The 23209-nt window shown below is 35.5% G+C and overlaps 2 protein-coding genes across 2 annotated transcripts in view; one reads left to right on the top strand and one right to left on the bottom strand.

The window, feature by feature from the left end:
- The window catches only part of FOXN3_1 (Forkhead box protein N3), a gene marked incomplete at its 3' end in the record, with an annotated part of 46821 nt that extends 31998 nt beyond the window's left edge, over window positions 1–14823 (top strand). The window contains exon 5 of the mRNA XM_051214657.1: window positions 14692–14823. The remainder of the gene's footprint in view (window positions 1–14691) is intronic.
- PRPF4_1 (U4/U6 small nuclear ribonucleoprotein Prp4) lies at window positions 210–23209 on the bottom strand. Its single transcript, XM_051214656.1, has 6 exons — window positions 23089–23209; window positions 18132–19260; window positions 12308–12458; window positions 6930–7098; window positions 4869–5010; window positions 210–1657 (listed from the first exon to the last, which is right to left on the bottom strand). Coding segments are annotated over exons 2-6 (645 nt in total). The 5' UTR covers window positions 18313–19260; window positions 23089–23209; the 3' UTR covers window positions 210–1655.

Here is a 23209-nt window from a genome sequence, read left to right as displayed (position 1 = left end):
TACTTTAGACTGAAGTTTAAAATCTAATCATGTAATGTAATAAGCGAAATATAGCATCAACATGAGATTTCTCATAGTAAGATAAAGTTCGTGCACACTGTAATAAACTACACATTAGATATTACTGTGCAATACATATACTTAGGCTTATACTAATCATGAAAATAATCCATTTCTTTAAAATCACTACAATGATCTTAAATGATATACAACACAATTGAGAGAGTTATGAAGCAATTAAAGTACAACTGGTGGAGGATGTGTTTTTCGTTCACTACAGGACAGTCAAAAATTTTTGTCACAGAAATGAAATGCACAAGAGTAATTAAATAAACTGATGTCAAAAACCACTATGAGTAAAACCATGGTAGCATGATAATAAGATAAATAAAAGGGGTGAATAACTAGTGGGAAAAAGTCTGAAAGCAGCAATGAGCACAAGAATGTACCATTGTATATAGTTGCACGTATTTCAGTTGCATAAAGCAATCTTTACTTAGTGGGCTTTCTTTGAAGGTATACAGTAAGTAGGTAAACTTCGAATCAATTTATGCAAGAATCTATACTGATCATCTAATACCACCTTGGAATATAATTTAAGACAAACGCACAAAAGACTAAAGAGACCATCAGTACTATCAGGGGATGTTCAGTGTCCTTCAAATAAATTATAAGAGCACGAAAATATACAAACAGGAAGATGTTAATTATTTAAACGAAACTAATAAAGATGATAACACTTTACCATACATTAAGGTACAGTAGGAAAACCATGAAAATGTTCTACGATTAACCGTTATGTCATAAATCTTCACGTAAAAATGAAAGTATATTTAAAACATTTCCGAATTAATGTAATAATAAATGACTGTAGGTAACATGATTTTTAGCATTCATAGTTTGCACGAGAAAAAACTAAACAAAACTATATATAAAACTCTGGTTTCTAACTATAACAGTTAAATCAATTAAAAGCATCTGACTAAGATAAGTAAACGACAAAGAATATTAAAGAAGCACAACACACACACAAATACGCACAATTAGGAAACAGAAAAGAGAAATAACCAACTTTTATTTTTATATTTACATCAGTTATTTATAGAGTCGAAAAAGTACATTTATGGTTGTAGAAACACAAATAATAATAGTAACAACAATAAAAAAGATGGTGTACAAAATAGATATATGTAGATATAATAAAATCAAATATACATGTATATCACATTTGAGCTCGCTAATATGTTGATTCAACGTATCAGACAAAAAAGAGAGAAGAATCTAACCACCCTCCCTCCCTTTCAAAAAAAAAAACGAGAATGGAATGATCCAAATAATAAACTACATAGACAATTAAGAAAGAATGAGAATTATAAACGTATATCACAATGTAGTAAACTAAAAAAATTTTTAGAAAAATTAATCTACTCAATGTTAAGAATAGGAATTGTACATAACTCAAAAAAATATATATGTAGTAGAAATTTGTAGATTGTTAACTTTTAAACTGCCGTGTAAAATTGTTTATCAAATGATCCCAATTCAGCTGTTCATAGTAAACGCAGAATTGAACATTGTGCCATTTGATGAAAACTTTTTACCGATGGATGATAATAACAATAAGTTATTTTATATTTGATTTGTGTGACAAGTATTTCTTCGTAAGCAAAACAAAATAAATTACATTTTAATATTATAAGTTAATAATTAAAGTGAAAAATAATTATTATAATCATGATGTAATTATTTAATAAACTTAATACAAAAAGAGAATTCAGCGAAGAAAATTTTCTTTTCGACGAAATCATTTACTTAAGCTGTACATTCGTATATATAGTTATATGGAAAATGTATGTCTATAGGAGGATAGAAAAAATTGCATCACCAAAATGGATTCGAGGATAAATAACAAATGAGGTTACGTACTAATCAAGGGGTAAGGAAGAAAATCGTTTATGGGTCAGATAATAGTCCAATTGACAAATATGAAGAAAAGCGACAAACACAAAGATCATAATAATAGACTAAAAAGTAATCAAAAAAACTTGTATGAGGTAATAATAATAATAACTGATTCGAGTTTGAAATGCAAAATAGTAATTTTAAAAATTCGATAATAATCAAATAAAAGTGCAGAAAAGAAACGAATGTACAGCTTAAGTAAATGATTTCGTCGGAAAGAAAATTTTCCTCGCTGAATTCTCTTTTTCTCATTCAATGACACTATGGGTTATTTTAATTAAACTTAATACAATTTGCCATAATTTGATTTGATCATATTGTAGTGAAAGAGAACATAGGTGAGGAGAACCGAATTATATTTAGCACAAAATTACAGAGTTACTTGGTAAAATAGAAAAACCATACTATAATACTTAATTTGCAAAATGTTCAATAATTGTCTTGGACTTCATTGTTCTTGCATTTCTATACTAATTGCTTTCTATTCCTGTTCTTCCATTCTTGATCTTCCCAATCTACTACTGCCAGACATTAAATTCCTGACTCGCGTTATATAATACTTATGTCAATATAAGTAGCACGCAGCACAATACTTCGCGTACAGTGACTATCAAAACTAGTCAGTTGAGAACAGACAGAAATAGATGGAGTGGATAAAGGTTGAAACTTATAAAACAATCATTACAAGTTGATCACTTTGATCATTTAAACCATTAATTTACTATTGTAATACTTTCAAAATCATTACTGGCTAGTCAACATTTAGGCCAACATATCATACCAACTAGGATAGATAACTCGGGATATTACGAAATGAATTTCAGGCAGAAAATGAATGTTTGGCTAATATTAGTTTTCCAAAAAAAAGCCGAAGAGAGAACAAAATGGAGATTTAAAAGAAATATGTTACCAATAAGTACTAAAGAATGAAGCAAATGTAGGAGTTTTAAACTAACAACCATTTTAATTTAGATCGGAGATATAAAAAATGAAAAACGGGAGCATGACGAACGTCTGGTACAAAAAAAAAGCTTTTCTTAATTACATAAAAGTACACAGTAAAATAAAACAACTAAGCGTAATCAGTAGGAAATTTTTGATCTATTGGTTTTTACAAAGTTGGTAATAACAAGTAATGCATATTCACAGAGAGGATATATATAAGCGATGCTAGTCATTTTATATTCTAAACTGCCTCGTTCAATATTATGGGTGTAGACCATGTCACTGAAACACTTGCGTCGTAAACATATTGGTCAATTTTCAAGAAATAACTGTAAGTATTTATGAAACATTCTACTAAGTTTCTAGCTACATAATTCAATGGCGAAAGTGAAAACTAGACGACATTCAAATGATTAAACCGCCGAGTATTTCACATAGGTTTCGTGTTTATTGATTCACTCATTATTGACGTGAATAATTAAAACATGTAGCAACAGCAGGCTTTAATAAATAATCAATATTGTTTGTTTTTTGCATTGATAAGAAACTAAAGTTGTAAGTCAGATTATGGTCATAATTTATTTTTATTTTACTCTCAAACGTAATTTATCATCTGCATCCAATTATCATGCATCCTAGTTTGATAACAGATTTCAGCTATGTCAACAATAAGGAATCCCAAACAATCTGATTAAATATAATGATTGCTACTCAAGATTCAATTCACACAACAATTTTACTGCGTAACAAAACTATGGATTAAATTATATTCGAGTCCCAGAGGGCTTTTTTAAAACAATTCAAATCGAACAGACAGCTAATCATTATGTTTGAGATAAGCATAGTTTACAGATTGATTTAAGCATATTAGGATAAGACTTAAATAGTTACTAGGTCTTGAAACTTACTCAGTAGAGTATCGAACGGCCTAATAGGCTGTTACAAATTTGGATTCTGGTGAGATGCATATTTCTTTCTGATAAGTCTTGCAAACTGAACGCTATATTCGTTTCCTAAGCTATTCTGTAACCCCCAGCTATAACTATACAGCAACCTGAACGAGACAGAAGACGCAAGGTATGCGAGAAGTACTTTACTCCAAGGTTCGTTTTAACACAGAAAATATAGGGTTTTTATAATATTTTTAAATGTCCTTGGGTTGCTCGAAGATTCTGGAATGCTACTAAACATAGCAGCAGTATAGCAATCAGCCAATCAGAACCTCTACATGTGAAGTTTCACTTCCTTGATATTTTTGGCAAAAATTTCAAGTGAACGCTGAATGGATGAAACGCTTCTTAGTGTTTCCTGATCCTTGGTTGTCTTTTGCAAGAAATTTTCTGGATCACTCCAACACTTTCCGCGTTAATCATCATTTAATTTCATATCGAACAAGACTATTTATATTAGTTTAATATAAAAAATTTTGTGCATAACAAAAGATTCATTATGAGTGATTAGATAATAATTAACTAAGTATAGGCTGTATTTTTGAGCTATCCAAAATAATTTGTAACGTTTTGAGGTGAACTGCCTTCGATAAGTCCATTACTCAAATAAATATGTACATGTTACATTTCTCATACTAATTACGGTGTATATATTGTAATTTAAAAATACAGACTAAATAGTTTATCCTGTTTTTGAACTAAACATATGTCAATCATTCAACTCATTTTATTTCAATATAAGTTTATGTTAGTTGAAAAAAAAAGAATTAAAAGAAAATTTGTAATAGTTAATTGAGGTTACAGATTACGTGTAGTTTTTTTTTGGTTTGTGTTATTTAGTTCTATTTGTTTATGAATATCTTTTAGCAGTGAACTCAGTTACAAATCAATAGATTATTATGTTACGTATTCTTCATTCAATTGGGTTTTTTTTATTGAATTACATTAATACAACTTAACATACTAACAAAAAGTAATTCTTTAAGAAAAAAATATATAAAATACACTTACATAAAGAAAATACATTCCGACCTCTTATATTTATTGGAGAACGAGACATAGATCGTGCACCGAAAAACAATATAAGAAAATCTGACAGTAACAATATAATTACTAGAAATTGTAGTCGAGATGAAATGAGGAGAATATCTACCTAAATAACAAATTTAGATAAATGAAAAATATAAATATTTGGACATTTACTGATGGAAATATATAAATGAAGAAAACTAACAAAATATGAACACATTTAAAATATGCGATCATAAAAAAGATGATTAACACTAATGATCTGTAAGTCATTATAATTGTCGTTAACATAGCTCTTAGGTGGTTAGGGATTCCACCCGACTGTCCATCCCGAAGTTGGTATCCAGAATTATTGATACTACCTCAGGCAATGGATCAGGGTTGCGCAATGTCCTAAGTTGATTGAAGTTAGATATGTACACTATTGAATGCCGGTACAGTGGTCTAGAAGTTGAGCACTCGCACGCGAGACCGAAAGTCCTGGGTTCGACTTCCAGATGCAAGAATGTGGATGCACATTACTGAGCTCCATACTAGAAAAAAACAGTCGTCCAGTTCTTTCAAATTTTCAATAGTAGTCTGGCTAAGATCGGTTATTAATTTAAACCATGAAAATTCTACAATCATCATAAATGCCCCCTATGCTGAAAAATATTTATTCAATCGTTACTAGAACAAATATTTTATGCACCTCTAATTTGCACCTTTATACCTAATTAGAAATAATATCTCGTTACTAATGTGACCACTCGTAATCCCCTACTACGATCGACGTTGAAGGTAGCTAGCTTTTTTACCCGAAATCGCCACAAGTCTATAGCCACTTAATGGGAAGTCTTATTCCATGCCTTGGTGTAGAACAACCTAATTCGGACCAGTTACGACCTTCCATATTTATTGCTGAAGTTCCACCGTAAGTTGGCCTCTAAAATTGTATCACGGACTTAAATAAATCATATTCCAGCAAACTACAGATTTCGCGTATGTATAGAAAACTGTATTTCTACACTATCTGCCTGCATCCTGATCATGATATTTTGTGCACGAAACACGTTTCATGTTTATGTGGTCAACATGTAAGTCTTCGTAAATAGGTTGGTGTAAGTTAACTGTCTTATAGCTCCTAGATCAAGGTCAGCTATTAGTCCTTCGGAAGGTGTACATTGAGACTAGTTACAACTAAGTGGGTCAATAAAACCGCTTGCAACTTCGCGAACTGTCCTGCTCACAAGTAATGAGTTTCAGTGAACTCTTAACAGGTTTATGAAGCTCAACAGTTGACTTGGACGACGTATGAGTACAACAGTGAAAACTAGTCCTCAATGTGGAAAATTTCATAGGCGACATAGCCTGATCAGAACTTGCTACTCAGTTAAAAGAAACAGATGCATTTTACAAATGTTAGAGATTGTCTTAAATCATCTAAGATAACAATAATCTTTATGTCAGTGAAAAAGCAAGTTGCCATATTGTGCAGATTGCAAGAAAGACGTGGAAACCAATCTGTGGCGAGTGGAATAAACTTTTCCTATGTATCGAATGTGTTAATTATACCTTTATTTTTCATTAAACGCTTCATCAGTGAAGCGAGTATAGCAGACTAACTACTATCATTCTAATCAGCCAGAAAGATATGACCCTATGAAGATGGTTAACATCTTAATAACTTTGTGCAAAAACACTCTAGGTAGAATGAAAGTATCCAAGCTACCTCTCTCCATATTTCTAAACCAAGTAAGACTAAACAACGCTGTCGAATTACTTTAATCATTTTTTTAAAATTCTACGTCGATGATGTTTAGAAAACAGCTTGAATGAAGTGGTGAAAACTTACAGATATTACCTGGAGAAAAACTTGTCGACCTCAAGTAAGCTAATATAATCCGAATCAAAAACATGCATAACATAAAGGTTTACTCACATCACACCGTGTCTTAGGTTTATTCTTTCTCTAAATCTGAAATAATTCTCTACTCAAAATTGTCAAAAAAGAAAATAAGCCACGTAACAGTTAAAATGTAGGCAAATATTAGATTAACAAACCTTTTCCAAGCGTGGTAAAAGATGAGGAGAAACATGAAACTCAGTCTGTATTCGTGTCCGACCATGACAACGGTTTGAGTCAAAAACACCAGTCCGTTTGGACCATTCAAGAAGACTAGTTATTGAGGATGTACTACCAATTAAGTTTGGTTCACAAGTCGGAGGTAACCTAGAATTTTCCGAAGTAAACACGAAAATATCATAGGTGTATATAACTGCATAGTATAAGTACATATAGACTTATTGCTCATCACAGACTGGTATCAGTTGGAAAACTATAAAAACCAGAGAATACTACATGGTTTTTTCGTCCTCCACTGTTAACCACCTATGACTTTTAAATAGTAAAGTAAAAATGGTACTTTCAGAATCCAGTGATGGCCATCATTTTCAACTGCAAGTAATCCGCGAATTGGTTATGACTTATTTCAAAAATACTAAAAATATCACGCCGTGTAGATAACGATTTAATATGTCTTTTACGCTCTCATGATCGCTTGATTCAAGCATATAGCTTTGTAAAATAAAACGCAACCGTAATAGAAAAAATTAACACTGAAAACTTGAATTTCATGAAAACCAAAAATCAGGATACATAAAATCACTATGGAAAAACATGCGATTTTAATATAAGTAAATTATTTCATTTACGAAGACAATTGCACAAAATGTGTAGGTAATCAGTAGCACTTTTAGATACCTGTGATTTAACCGGAGAATTAAAAAATTATTATCTTTCTGCAGTATACTACGCTAATATAGGACTGTTGATGGAGTTTATAGTACGTCCAGATTGGATGCTCGATACCACTAAATACAGACTAGATCATGTTGTACCAGGGTGCCAGATTCACGATCAAAAATAGAAAAACAGTAACCCTAGATAATATTATATACCACACAATTACAGGCAATCATTCTAAGTGAGTTCAGATTAGAAATCAATAAGTGGAAGGGAAATAACATATTTATTATCTAGCAAGCTGCCTACCTGTTTGCCTACGTACAGTAACCAATACCATTTACTTTCACTACTACACATTACGTTGCTAATATAAGTTTGAAAAACTGACCAGACAAAACACATTTTCGGACTTCATTGCTTAAATCACAAACTCATCATAGCTAAACAGCCAATGAAAATCGCGAAGAATTAGACAAGCATTGACAAAATAGAACCAATGTTTCACTAAAAAAGAATACAATTCAGAAAGGAAAATCCTCTTTTCGACGATTTCATTTACTTAAACTGTACAATCATTTTTATGGTTAATTTTATTTGCTAAAATATTGGTCTATGATAAAATAAAATGGAGTAAAATAATTGGGAAAACAACCTAAAGTAGTATCTTGTCATAAATTGTTTACGAAAAACAGATATTGAAAGGAAATTGTGTAATAATCGGCTAGTGAAGAGTAGTAAGGTGAAGGATATTTGTCCACTTTATAGCAATTAAGAACAGAACTAAAAATTGTAATGGTGGATAATTAATGGTTTTGAGCATGATCAGAAACTAATAGAAGTAAAAAAACAAAACAGATTACAGGAGATAGAAAGGTAGGTGAAGACCATGGGAGAATGGGGGACTGAATGTATTGTTTTCTTACGCAAAGTTTAGGCTCGGGATCATGGGTAGCGATAGCCTCTTCTGTACACAAGTTTTCCATTCTCATCCCTATTGAGCCGACTCTTCCCGTTGTGTGTGATTTTGAAAAAGGCTTCTGGTAAAGTGTAATGACCAGAATTGACTAAATGCTTCGAGATTCAGAAGACTGTATTTTGTTAGCGTCTTCACCAAATAGAACTATGTCGTCGGCATATTCTAAGTCAATAAAATAATCTCCAGGTGGAAGTTCAACCCCTGGAAATTTAGATGAGGAAAGTGTCATCTCTAAAAGCATGTCAACGACAAAGTTAGACAAGAATGGAGAGAGTGGACAGCCCTGACGAACACCACTTGAGGTAATCAATTCTGATGACAGTTCGCCATAAGCTCTTACTCTACCAGTTGCGTTCGAGCAAAGAGCCTGTATAAGGTTAATGTACTTCTTTGGTACTCCTTTCAGTGACAAACACTGCCATAGAACCTCACGATCAACAGAGTCGAATGCCGCCTTAAGGTCGTGAAATACTACGATTGTGGGGCGTCTGAATGTGTGTCTGTGTTCTAGAACCTGACGTAGTGTGAATATCTGATCTATACAACCACGTCCAGGTCGAAAACCGGCCTGGTTTTCTCTAATCTGCTCTTCACGAGCTTTGATTAGGCGTCGAAGTATTATTGAAGCTAATATTTTAGACACAATATTAGTCAAACTGATTCCTCTGTGATTGCCATAAGAGAACTTTTGTCCTTCCTTATCGACCAGTCAAATGGGATTACCAAATGGCAAAATGGGAATTTTTACTAAATGGGATTACGTCCACTTCCCAGATTCTACCCAAGACCTCAGCCAATCTCACTGCTAATACTGGATCGCCATCCTTAAAAATCTCAGGGATAAACCTGTCAGGGCCTGCTACTCTCCCTATAACTTTTTCAGGTTCGTAGAGTTGGAGGACTTACATCAACTTGCCATTTAGGTCGACTGGTGATCGTGGGAAACCGAAGTTTGACTGAAGGCCAGTTGAACTGATCCCTAAAGTGTTCTGCCCATCGATCAAATCTCCTGGATTGAGAGTGAATAATATATCCGTCTTTTTGCGAGATAGTTTCGCTAACAGTTGGATTCCTAATAACGGTTCCCTTGACAAGTCTGAAGAGTTGTCTGCCGTAGCCTATTGCCGCTGCCTTTTACATCTCTCTTGCTTTCGCTACCCACCACTGTTCGCGATCATTGCGTAGGCCTCTTATCAGTTTGCGTTTAAACTGACTCCGCTCTTCGTCATGTTCAGAGCCAGGTGGAATGAGTTTTCCAGCATCTATCAGTGTGGTAGATGCTGCTGAGATCCAGTGTTTCTCCCTAACCTTATGGTTTACCTTACTAGCAGATATCTCTGTTGTTTCCAAATCCTCTCGGATATCATTCCATGCTGCCTCGGGGTGGGCATCACTTACATGGCTGCCTAACTGTTTTTCTAGTTGTTCCTGAAATATATTCTTAGCTTGGCTATCATTGAGTAGAAACCTGAGAGGTATCTTTACGTTGTCTTTCCTACGTCCATTAAGAAGCAGACGATTTCGCGCTCGCACCAGAGCATGATCTGAATCTAAGCATGTGCTCCCGAACGGGCGACAGTCTTCTATCGAGCCCCTCCATCCGTGGCTGATAGCGATGTGATCTAGTTGGGTCCAACTTTGGGACGACTTTGGGGGTCTACATGTCAAAAGATGTTGTTCCTTGTGCTTAAAGTTAGTATTTGCTTCACCTTACTTCTCTTTACTAGCCGATTATTACACAATTTCCTTTCAATATCTGTTTTTCGTAAGCAATTCGTGACAAAATACTACTTAAAGTTTTTTTCCTAATTATTCTACACCATTCTATTTCATTATAGACCAATATTTTAGCAAATAAAATTAACCATAAAAATGATTGTACAGCTTAAGTAAATGAAATCGTCGAAAAGAGAATTTTCTTCTCTGAATTGCCTCCTACCTACTATACAACTGTTTCTTCCTACTATAGTGATTCTCAGCAGTGCTCAACCATAAGATCATCGAGTGTCAAACCAAGGGCCCTCAAATTCTTAACTTCAGGAGGGTTGAGTTGACATTTACTGGTTTAAATACCTAGCTTAAATCAATTTGTGCTGTTGTCTAGCGATCTTTCAATGTCGTCGATGAGTAACTGTCTCACACTAGATAAGGCTGAACTTCATTTTATTAAAACCCCTGGAATTACCTCTCGAAATTGGTTACTAATGGGCATATAATTGTTATAACAATAGGTGTTTTGTGAACATTGTTAAACTTTTATAGTTTCCATCATCGGCGACAAAGGCAGAAGTAGTAGACAACAGCATAAAAACAGTAACATGAGAAATTAGAGCACACAAAACAAACAGATACCGCATCTAAATTTACAACAAATGATGTGGTCACCTTAATCGACGTATAATGATCAATTTATTAAATGACTTATACTTATTATATGAAACATATTGATCAAACTTAAACAACCTCATGCATTTGATTAGCAAACACCATCATGTCGGCCATAATAAAGTCACATTGTTACGTAACAGTTGGTTGACTAAAGATTATACAATTAGTTACCTAAAAGTTTCCATTGGTTACCATCACGTAATTAAGAGCAATGTCGTTTGTGTGGCATGCTGTTACTCAATACGAATGGATGGATCTTAAAAAAAAACTTGATTAGACGTGTGTGCGATTGCCACAGAGGAAAAAGTATAGCACTGTTTGTTTTAACATGAATGAATCTCAAATAAATCTAACTCGTAAATGAGTTAGATTTGTATGACCTGGAAGGGTAACACAGAATTTCGAACTATAAACCAAACATATCAGAAAACTGAATCTAAACAAATAGCCATTTTTAATGATTTAGGCATGTTATGTCCGAGTGGAGATTAAATTACAGGTAACTCCCGAGGACTATTAATGGACTAATATTCTATAAATATTCTTATTGTATAATTATTCAACAATTACATTACATATATTTATATTCCTCTTATTATAAGCTTTATTTTGACCTATAACTTATTATTGTACGATTTACGGTTCTTAAGTTATGTTCAGCTTATTAACTACTGCCTCCCACATCCACAGCCACTTTTTGGGCTTATTTGTGTACAATATTATTTCCTATTTTATGGTACGTTGCGGTTTGTCTGATTGATATATAAACCAAGTATGTCTGAAATAAATGATCTGCTCTGATTCGGAAGCTGGTATCTTGTTCTGGACTCAAGTGGAAGGGCTCGTAGGACATAGGACCAATAAGGACACTAAACTGCCCACACCGGTTGAACGTCATTGGTTGGCCTAGTGCGAAGATTCGTATAAGTCGTATTCGGATTGGTAGATAAGTCGTGTGATCGAAAAGTCAGACATCCAAGGTCATAACAATTGGCGACGGGGATTTTGGCAAAAACAAAATAATTGGGAGACGCAAGGTCATAACAAGGCAACAGGTGGAACTTTAATTCTATAACTATTAAATACGCACTGGATTCCCAAGGCTCTATCAAATAACACTGGAAATTTCTACGTGAGCTTTCTTACCTAAAAATGATCTACAGCAGTGGTTAGTAAATCTGTTCAAGTTTTCTTCCGAAATGAGAAGCGTTAAATGAATAAGTAACACAAACACTCATTTATACAATATAAAAATTGAAAAGTAACATATTACGCAGAAAATACATCCCATTTGTCCAAAAGGATTGCTTTACTACGTTTGAAACTTACAGTATTGGTGGGAAAATAGCCGATGTAGCAGTAAAAGTCACACATGTTTTTAAATGTACAAGTCGAAAGTTCAGTTTTTTTCCTTTACGATTTTCATTTCGAACTGATGGTACCAGAAAAGATATGTTCAGTTTTTGCAGTGCTAAAGGACCTGGAATAATGAAAAACTATCATTTGTTAGTATTAAAATGAAATACCTAAGAGACATACCAGTCAATCATGTGACAAAAAGAGCCTAACACAAGTGTGAGAATCGCCGAATCAACGCGATGAGATGAAATTAGTAAGATAAATAGCAAAAGAGTTCCAATGATTATAGTAGCAATAACAGTGAAAAAGATTAAACATTTAGAATGTTTGAAATGAAATGAGAATGTATGTAAGAAGGAATACTGAAACTCAAGATCTATAGAATGATAAAGAATGAATACCTCCAATCCAATGTAAGCGATTCTAAACTATCGCACCCAACGTCTCAAACCTTATAATGGTTAAAATATATACATTTTGCGCTTAGAGCTTGTTATAACTTGTAACCGCCAGTTAGAAAGCAGTGAATTATCGATCGGACCAAGGACGAGTAAAACACGTGCGAGCAGTCTAGAGTCCTGATTGGTCCTGCTTTTCGCCCAGCCCAGCCAGTTGAGTCCAGAACGCCAATCCGAGCCTCTGCGATATCAATCATTATATTTCAAACATACTGAGTTTATATACCAATCAAACAGACCACAACGTACCATAAAATAGAGAACAACATTTGTACAAGATTTGGCCAAAAGTGGCTGTGAATGTGGGAGGCAGTGATTAATAGACAGGGCATAAATCAAGAATGATAAAGCGTATAATAATAGTTCATAGGTCAAAATAAAGCTTATAATAAGAGGAATATGAACATGAATAGTTAAGTTATTTAACACTTATACGATAAAACATACGTTTAGTATTGGTCCATAAATGGATCCCAAAGTTACCATTCATTATGCTTATCAGGACATAACAGAGCTTCAAAAAATACGTCACGGAAAACCCACTTTAGTTTGTGTTCAGCAGTTAGTCATTATCATTATGTTGGATTTTAGGAAAACTAAACATCATCGAGTAACTAGAAGGATTTTGATGATAAAACTAACTACCTGTTTAAATATTTATATGTTAGGTAGGTTTCGGAAATATGGTCCACAATGTTAAAGAAGTATTTCAACCAATAAAGCACAACACCACGTATTCTGTCACGGGATTTCCAAAAGTACAATTTCATTATGCTTCACTAGACCTCACGCACAACTATTGTTTTATGTTGTAGACGTAAACGGACAGACATAAACATTTACAACATTTTCAACTCCTTATGATACAGTACGTTTTATTATCAAATCTAGTACTCTGATACTGTTATAGGACAAACACTCGATTATCGCACAGCCTTCAACAACTGAAAACAAACGATAACACTGCCAGGGGGTCATGAGTTCAAATGACAGTGAATGTTAATTTACGATAATAATGCGTGCCGGAAGTAGATTAAAATGAGAATGTAAATTGAAAACCAGCTTGTTAGTTCTGAAGAACTGAGACTGATTTTCATGAGAGTAAATGAGTTATACTGCTGCATATATACAAAATAATACAAAACAAATGCCCAGTACCTTGTGATTTTCTACAACAGCTCAACCGATATTTATTTATGATGGAAACATTATTTTCACGTTTGCTAAAACAACTGAAAACATAAACTTCATTTAAACTATTTGGAAAAACCGTCGTTACCAAAACGGATTTTATATACATGGATTGTTCTTCAAGCGGTAAGAGACAACCTGAATTGAATTGTCAGCCAATCAGCTACAACGTAGGACCAGGCACATATATGCATCGGTCCAAGTTGTCATACCTCATTAGCATAACAAGATTAACACCGAATACATAGAAGTAGTTAATTCAATGGTGGTAATATATAAAAGAATGATTAAATGTAAGGATATAGTACAGGAAAAAAGAGTTAGGACGTAGAAAGATATGAAATAATTTTAATCTCATAGTTTGAGGGAAGACAGAGTGCATACACCTACACCGTTGTGATCGATTCTGACATGTCACCCAGAGTCCCAACCACTGGTTACGAGAGTCATGCGAGTTCCAACCAAGTAGTCTGCATCTACCAACATGGCTCAGACTAGAAGTTAATGACTTTATAGACCAATGCCACGTTTTGGTTCGGCTGCCCTCAACTTTCTTCCAACCCGAACTAGTGATAGGGAGTGAAGTAGTTGAGTGTGTCGACCGCTTCACTTATCTTGGAAGTCTCATCAACCCTTGTCGTTTAGTGTGTGACGAAACCTCAGCGCGGATACAGAAGGCTCGACTAGCTTTTGCCAACTTGCGTCATTTATGGCGTAGGCGAGATATCCGTCTATCAACCAAAGGACGTGTTTACTGCGCAGCAGTTCGTTCCGTCCTACTTTATGGCAGTGAAACATGGCCGGTAAGATTAGAGGATATCCGTAGGCTACTAGTATTTGATCATAGGTGTCTTCGAAACATTGCTCGTATATCATGGGACCATCGAGTAAGTAACACAGTTGTTAGGAAACGGGTACTAGGTAAGGATAGCAAATCAATTGATGAAGTAGTGAAACTTCATCAGTTGAGATGGCTGGGACACGTGTTACGTATGTCCAACCACCGACTGCCTCGACGTGCTATGTTCAGTGGTATAGGAGTAGGTTGGAAGAAAGCTAGGGGCGGCCAAACCAAAACATGGCACAAGTCCATGAAGTCACTGACAAGTGAACTGAGTCATGTTGGTAGGTGTAGACTACCTGGTTGGGGACCACGAGATGATAGCAACCGATGGTTAGAGACCCTGAATGACATGGCTCAAAATCGTTTGCAATGGCCCAGGTGAATCCACTCTTTGTGTTCCCCCAAATTCTAATCTTCTGAATTCTTCATGTCCCTTTTTTTCCTCTTTCCAAATTTATTTCACTGTATTATACTCTTTAAATAACTTCTCCAAACCCTAATCTTCCCGATTACTGCTTATACTCTTATTACCTCTACCACTATGGGATTTGAATCGACAACTGCATCTCTGTGCTAATGTGGTGTGGCAACTCGAACTGATGTACTTACGTACGAAGTTCTACGTTGTTACTGACTGACTGAATGCGCGTCGTGGTAATCGGTGTTCAGGCATACATAGCACGTGACCCAAACATATCAGTCGATAAAGATTCACAACCTCATCAACTGATTTATCATCATTCCCTAATGCCTTGCGTCTAACCTCACTATTACGTACCCGGTGATCCCAGAAGATGAGAGCAATATTTCTAAGGCATCTGTGGTCGAATACTGGTAGCTCAAGAGTATCTTCTACTCTTAATGGCCACGTTTCGCAGCCGTAAAGTAGAACAGAACGAACTGCCGCGCACTATACTCGTCCCGAATATCTCGCATTCGTCATAGGTGACGTAAGTTGGTAAAAGCCAAACGAGCATTCTGAATCCGTGCTGAAATTTCATCAAATACCAACCCATTAAGCTGATCAGACTTCCAAGATACGTGGAGTTGTGGGCGCGTTCGATTACTTCACATCGTATCCTTAGTTCAAGTGTTGACGCAGACCAGTCCTGAAGCAACAACTTGCATTTAGATGGGGAGAAGCGCATCCCAAACATTCTGGCATTGTTGGCCAGCGCTATCAAAAGACTGCATTTTATTAGCGTCTTCATCAAACAAGACTATGTTATCTTCGTATTCTAAGTCGATAAGTGGACCTCCTGGAAGGAGATCAATGTCCGAAAATTCAGACGACGAGAACGTTATTCCCATTAGTATGTCTACAATGAAGTTGAACAAAAATAGCGATAGTGGACAACCTTGACGGATACCACTTGAGGTTGCAAAATCAGATGACAGTTCGCCATAAGCTCTGACTTGATTAGTAGTGTTCCAGTGAAGAGTTTTCACAAGGTTCATGTACTTCTGATGTACATTGCCACAGAACCTCTCGGGCAACAGAGTCAAATGCTGCTTTTAAGTCAAGAAAGACCACCAATGTCGGACGCCGATAAGCAAGCCTATGTTCTAAAACCTTACGAATGGTGAATATGTGGTTGATGCAACCTCGGTCAGGTCTGAATCCAGCCTGATTTGCTCGTGTTTGCAGTTCACGAGTCTTTGTTAGGCGCCCGATAATTATTGAGGTTAGTATCTTAGATGCTATAATCCCTCTATGGTTATCACATGATGACTTCGACCCCTTCTCATATATTGGGACAATCAGTGATTGTGACCAGTCAGACGGGATTACGTCCAACACCCAGATTTTAGCTAGAATATTAGTCAACCTAATCGCTAAAATTGGATCGCCATACTTAAGGACCTCTGGAGTCAATCCATCTGGACCAGTTGCCCTTCCTCGTTCCAGATTAACTATAGCCTTTCGAACTTCTGCTAGAGTTGGGGGACCTACTTCAATGTTCCATTCACACTGTCTGGGAATGGAGGGTAGTTGTAGGGTCGCTGAAGGCCAGATGAACTGTTCCCTAAAGTGTTCCACCCATCGTTCTAAACGTCTGGGCTGAGAGCAGATAAGAGTGTCGTCTTTTTCCAAGATCGCCTCACTCACACTTAACTTTTTAGTTCCAGTTCTTTATTAGTCTGAAGAGATGTCTTGTGTCACCTACAGCCGCTGCCGTTCCCATCTTTTTCACTTTCGATGCCCACCACTGATCACAGTCCTTCCTTAGACTTTTGGTTAAACTAGATCTGACTTGCTTTCGCTCTTCATCGTATTTAGAGCATGATGGGATGAGTTTACGAGAATCTATCAGTGCAATAGACTTAGAAGAAATCCATTGGTCTTTTTTAACCCTTTTGTTTAAAATCACTAATAGATGTCACTGCTATTTCCACAGTTGTTTGTATATCTTTCCAAGCGACATCTGGGTCAGCTTCGTTTTCAGAGCAACCTAAGTGCGACCTCAGTTGTTCCTAGAATCTGCTTTCGGCTTCCTCGTCACTTAGTTCAATTCTAATGGGTCTTCTTAATGTGGTTTTTCTGCGTCCAGTGAGGCGCAAGTAAATGTGTGATCGTATTAGAACATGGTCGGAGTCCTGTATCGAAAAGTCTCTAGATTACTGACCCACTGTTCTGCCGACTAAAACTTTGTTATAATAATGTTAGTATAACTCTGTTATCAAGCAGATTCGTATGCTATGCCTGAAACCACATCGTTTGCAGAGGGATTGATCTGGTTGTCGAGCATGAAGCACGTTGAGCAGGATTCGAATTCTGTGCTCTAAACAGTTATTTAGCATTTAGAAGCTATTACTTTGAATACTACTGCGACTAATGTTTTCTCTCAACTTAAATCGTCATCCGTGTATACAATTCAAATCGTTAAAATTTATGATCGAAAACCAGTACGTAAACATAAGCTAAGATGACACACAAACTATTATAGGTGAATCAACTAATCCATTAGTTACATGTTCGTAATCGATGAATTATCATCTGTTCAAGAATGATCGCAAATGAAGCTATACAACTGACTATAACCATGAAATATTAACATCCATAAATAGTTTCATGTTAGTCTACTTTATCAGATAAACCACAAAGTGAAATCGTATTTTTTTTATTGAGTAACAACATTTGAGATACAACATTGCGTCCATAGCCATATAATAACCGGCTAGCTTTCAAATTAGGTTTCGACACTCCACGATTGCTTTAGTAAGATAACAATGTTTTCCATTGAGCCATATTCAGTATAAAAAAGCATACATTGAAGCTGATAAGAAAATTGTAACATACCTTTAATACCAATATGACGTCCATACATTTTAGCAATTAATAAATATGACATATCATAAACAAATTCTTCATTAGGATATATTAATAAAGGTAGATGGATTGCATGTGAAATAATGACGTTGTCAGATTTTATATCATCTAATCCACGTAGAACATGTGCACTTGCGTAAGATTCTGCCATTAATCTTGCATTTGATGAATTAATAATACAAAATTCTAATCCTGATAATTCTAATAATAATTTATTCCAATGTTTTTCAACATCAGGATTATTAGGAGGGGATTTATTCACTAGTACATCTAATACAATTAATCCAACTGCACATAATAATAGAAATAATGAAAATAGAGCCAAAGGTGGTCGACCAACCAAAAATAACTTGACATAATACAACTACAAAGATGAAACCAAATATTATATACTTTAACAAAAAAAAGCAATCAAGAACAAAACGATATCTTTATATCGATCACTCTTTTATTTATTTAAATACAATACAGAATTATATCGCTACAATATTAGAGATCTTTACAATTTGACATTATTTCTCCAACAACGTAAACTAATCTTGTAATTATTGTGTTTTGATTGTTTTATATCAAGAACTCGCACTCTTTTACCAAGAGGTTCTTCTGTATCGTCGATCACTATATCAAGTTTATCACCTTTATAAACTGTAGTACCCATCTTAAGCAGTTTTCCTCCATTTAACCTACATCGGTTAGAAAAAAAGGCATTGTCAGCAGCACTTCTAGTGATATCTAAACCCACACGAATAATTTTATCAAAACGTAAGGATTTGACGTATGATGAGATTTGTCGAAAATGTGGACTAAACGCCATATCTTCTGAATAATATGGATCTAATTCATCGGCATTATCATCATCATCCTCATCTTCATCAGCTAACTCATCATCTGAAGTATCAGAATCTTGTCCAACATGACGACATCCAGTGTGTTTCTGAAGATTTATTAAATGCATTGGAAGAAGCTTTTGAGTTGATGCCCTATCAACGTACGAAAAGCCTTTTAATAATCCACTAGGTCTCTTATATAATGAGATGCGTAATGCCAAACCAAATAAACCCCAACAAGAGTTCATTATCCATCAAAACAAGAACTAAGTCTGTAAAAAAAGCAAGATAAGAGCAGTTATTGGAAATATTCATTAATTTTTTGGAGACATTGTACCTCTTTGAAAGAGACAGTTTATCCATCAGTTAATTAAACCCTCTCTTTGTTACAAAAATCTTTTTGAAAAATAATACTGTCGCTATATAATTCCATAAAATGATGGATTTAGGAGACAGAAAGCAAAACAATCAGATACTCGTAAAGACCTCTGTCGCTACTCTTTCTTTTTCATTAAAAACCACCTTTCAAGTTGAGTGTCATACTAACATATTTGAAAAGAGGCAAATGAAACCATTTAGGAGTCTTTAACCACTGTCCAGAAAGTCATACTGACTTAGCGAATAATGGAAAAAAACGTTTTCAAGTGTCGAATTATAATACTAATTTCATCAAGAGATAAGGTTTCAATCCATCTTATTTCATGTAGCACAATATATGGCTGCCAAACTGTACTTACTAACCCTACGCAATCTGATTAATTTTTAAAGTAAATAGACGAGCTGTAGGCACAAAGATAACTCATTGAACTTTAAGATGTGTTACACACAGTTGTGGAAACTATATCGGTATAATTTGCGAACCCCTTACAGTAACTCAGCCAACATGTACAGGTTTGGATGCTAAACTACGAGTAACGTATCTTATCTAAGGACAAGTGATGTTACCTAGAAGTCTAAACAAATATGAACTTGTACCTCAGTTTACTGTTGACTAACACCAACCAAGTAGAATCTAAAATTCGACAGTTAATCTGCAGAAATAAGAATTAGCATTGCTACTAGTCATTATTATTTCTTTATTTAATACAGACAGATTTCAGTACAAGTAGAAACCAAAAAAATGTGCTCTATATATACAGAGAGAAAATATTGTGAACAAATAAAAAGAAACTTAGTTAGGAAGAGAATAGTATACAATAGAATACAGGTAGGCTAAAAATGTGATCAAGACAGTTTTTTCAGTTAACAAAAATTATCTTATCTTAAAGAATGTAAAGGAAATTTACAGAAGCATCGACAACGGCCTCTACTGTGAATCATGTCTGATAATATCTAAGGTCAATGAGTTTTATTGTCTCTTGTACTCTAACTAAGGAGTCGTAATGGACCAATATACACCGGTTACATCCAGCTTACTTTCGTACTATGGTACAGTATCATAAATTGTCCAAATCTCTGCAGTTTCCACTTTATCCTAGTGTCAGCAACTCAACAACTCAGTCAGTTTCCACGGCTTTCGCATTCAAATTTCAGGCTAGTACTACAGTATCGTTCGAACGCACTTTCTTGGGATCACTTGATTGACGGCAGAACTCACATTTGATTGAGTTCGGGATGAAATCGATCTGAGTGTGGATTATCAAGAAACAGCGGTTTTTACCAATCCCTTCTCACCTTTACCCAGCTTTCTAATCTAACAGCACATAAATGACTGTTAATAGGAATCACACCAATCAGTGCGGCTCCTGACCCGGGGCTCAGTACTACTTTATTTATTTAAACACATAAACACAAATAGATATGCACCACATTTTGTCATTAGATTTGTGTGAGGGCTATGATACTGTTCGAGCGCCCAAACCGGAGCAGTTAGTTTCCTTAAGGCGGCACACCCAGAGCCTTTGACCTAAAGGTCTAATCCACAAGGCAGTGGTGCAGCGTTAGGAGATGCAGTCCCATGGTGGCCGGTGGCCAACAATAGCTTCATACACCATTTGCTTCCTTAGGATCCTGGAGCCCAAGTGCAAAACTAGTTTAAAATCAAGATTTTCCAACTCCCGAGGTGGACCCATCGTATCCACTAACTCGGTTAGAGTACCGGACATCCGCTTTTTGTCCTCTCAATTTAGTAAGCAACACCCCAGCCGCGAGAAGGCAGTGAGTAGGACTTCCCTGACAGTGGCTGTACATACATGGCCATGTGAGAGCATTCCGAGAGGGAGGACGGACTCTCCTCTCTCAAAAACATTACTCAAACTAACTTGATTTTAGAAACTCGGTAATAATATAAGACTGAAAAAATGTGACCCAAAACTAAGTACACAAAAGTAACCTTCGGCAATGGTAAAGAAACTGCCGTCAAGGGAATTAAAGATAACAGGAACGAAATAAGGGAGACATCCATCACGGAAATAAGGTGTACATTAAGAGGAAACACACCAAAAATATTTCGTCTTCTATCGTAGTAAAATCTGCTTAGCTGATGACTATTTTAGAGTGCGTTCAACCATAAAATGAAAATAACAAGTGCCTGATATGAGATTTTAAGGCACCTGATATTAGTGGACTGAGATGGAGAGCAAAAATATCAGCCATTCAGGAATGAGCTGCAAAAACAGACTGGTCAGTAGATACTGACTCATCAGTTGAAAAGCATGGTATATATTTAAATGTAAGCTTATTTCAACTACGTTCTCCTTTATACCATGCTTAGTACCACGCACACAAAATAACTGTCCACCATAGATAACTAAACAAGTCAAGAAACTTCTTAGACGCAGGAGAATGCATTGAAATGTGTTCATCTCTGCAGGCTTAGAAAATATATATTCAATTATTGTAGGACTAGAAATCCTTGTAAAGCGTTGATAAGTAGGATTAGACAGCCCCATGAAAAACAGTTGGTTATGGATTGTGAAAATAGTCCGAAAAGGTTATTTTCGTATATAAAGAGGCAAACTCAGGGAAGTGATTGAATCCCACCAATTTTGGCGCAACAAAATCCCTTGATGTTGGCAAGAGATGGTGCCTAAAAAGCTGAAACGTGATCAAGACATTTTAGTACGATGTTTTATACCGGCAATGAGGAACGACCAACAATTAATCGTGATCAGGGCCTTGTAGTTATTGAAAAAGGAACTGTGTTAATATAACCTCAACGTCTCAAACCAGATAAGGTCGCACTTGGAATATGGTATTCAAGAAGTGAGTCCTTAAATTAGGTATGAGGCGGATATACTAGAACAAGTCCAACGACAATAGACCAAAATGGTTAAAAAGTCTCTCTGGCATATGCTATGACGATAGACTGAGACATCTCAACTTCCGCCATCATATCACGGAATACGGGGTGCTCTGATGTTGACTTATCATATGCTGAACAGCGTCCTTGGTATTAATATGTCTTATCTTTTCCTTCCATCTAGGGCTGATCACCTGTGAGGATATCCCAATAAAGTTCAAAAACCGAGATCAAATCGTTTGAGTCTGGAGTCCCGTTTTTCGCACCAAGTGGTGAATAACTGGAAATTTCTACCGGAATACGTAACATAAGCACCTTCTTTTGATAAATTAAAAACGAGACTGGACCTTTGCAGTGTAACAAATTACAAGGATTAATACAGGTCAACAGACTTATCCTTACTACTGAAGACTGGTGCTATTATCTCAAGAAAAGCAAAAGTGTAGGACGAAACTATACTTAATCTGCTCGAACATTTTAAAATGATCTTCTGAAGTATTATGCATATTATAACATCAATCATCGACAACGATGAGTCAACAATTATTGATAAGCAAAAAGTATACAGCCAAACCGATAAGGAACGAAAATGCTGCTGCATGTTTATGGCCCAAATGTTAATACACGGCTGTAGTTAAGTGTTAGTAAGTAGGATTAGCGGTTACGTCTAAGATTCTCATCACGAACTGACAGCTTTGATGTCAGGACAGTAATCATAATCATAGTCGCCAGAATAGAAGGTCATTTAAACGTCTTTGACTTTTGAAAATTCCCTAAAACGAGTCGAGACTTCACATTCTCTCGGCTGTATATTTCACGTTTACCAAATAATTTATGAAAGACCACATTGGCAACATACATTATAATACGCGCAAAGGCTTCAATATCCAAATAGTTCAAACGGTTGTGTATGGAATAGACTAAGCTTTCGCTTAACGAGCTTCCGTGTCTATTAGCACTAGACCACCAATACTTCCAGG

This window comes from Schistosoma haematobium, chromosome 2 (assembly GCF_000699445.3).
Source record: "Schistosoma haematobium chromosome 2, whole genome shotgun sequence".
NCBI lineage: Eukaryota > Metazoa > Platyhelminthes > Trematoda > Strigeidida > Schistosomatidae > Schistosoma > Schistosoma haematobium.
Note: the sequence above shows the minus strand (reverse complement) of the source record. Positions and strands in the feature narration are given on the sequence as shown.

Excerpts from the sequence above, each read along its gene's own strand:
- PRPF4_1 (XM_051214656.1), bottom strand. The coding sequence starts at position 18,312 with ATGGCAGAATCTTACGCAAGTGCACATGTTCTACGTGGATTAGATGAT. Across the intron at positions 12,459-18,131 it reads ACGTCATATTGGTATTAAAG|GTCCTTTAGCACTGCAAAAA; the intron begins GTATGTTACAAT and ends TCATTATTCCAG. Across the intron at positions 7,099-12,307 it reads GCTATTTTCCCACCAATACT|GTTACCTCCGACTTGTGAAC; the intron begins GTAAGTTTCAAA and ends GGAAAATTCTAG.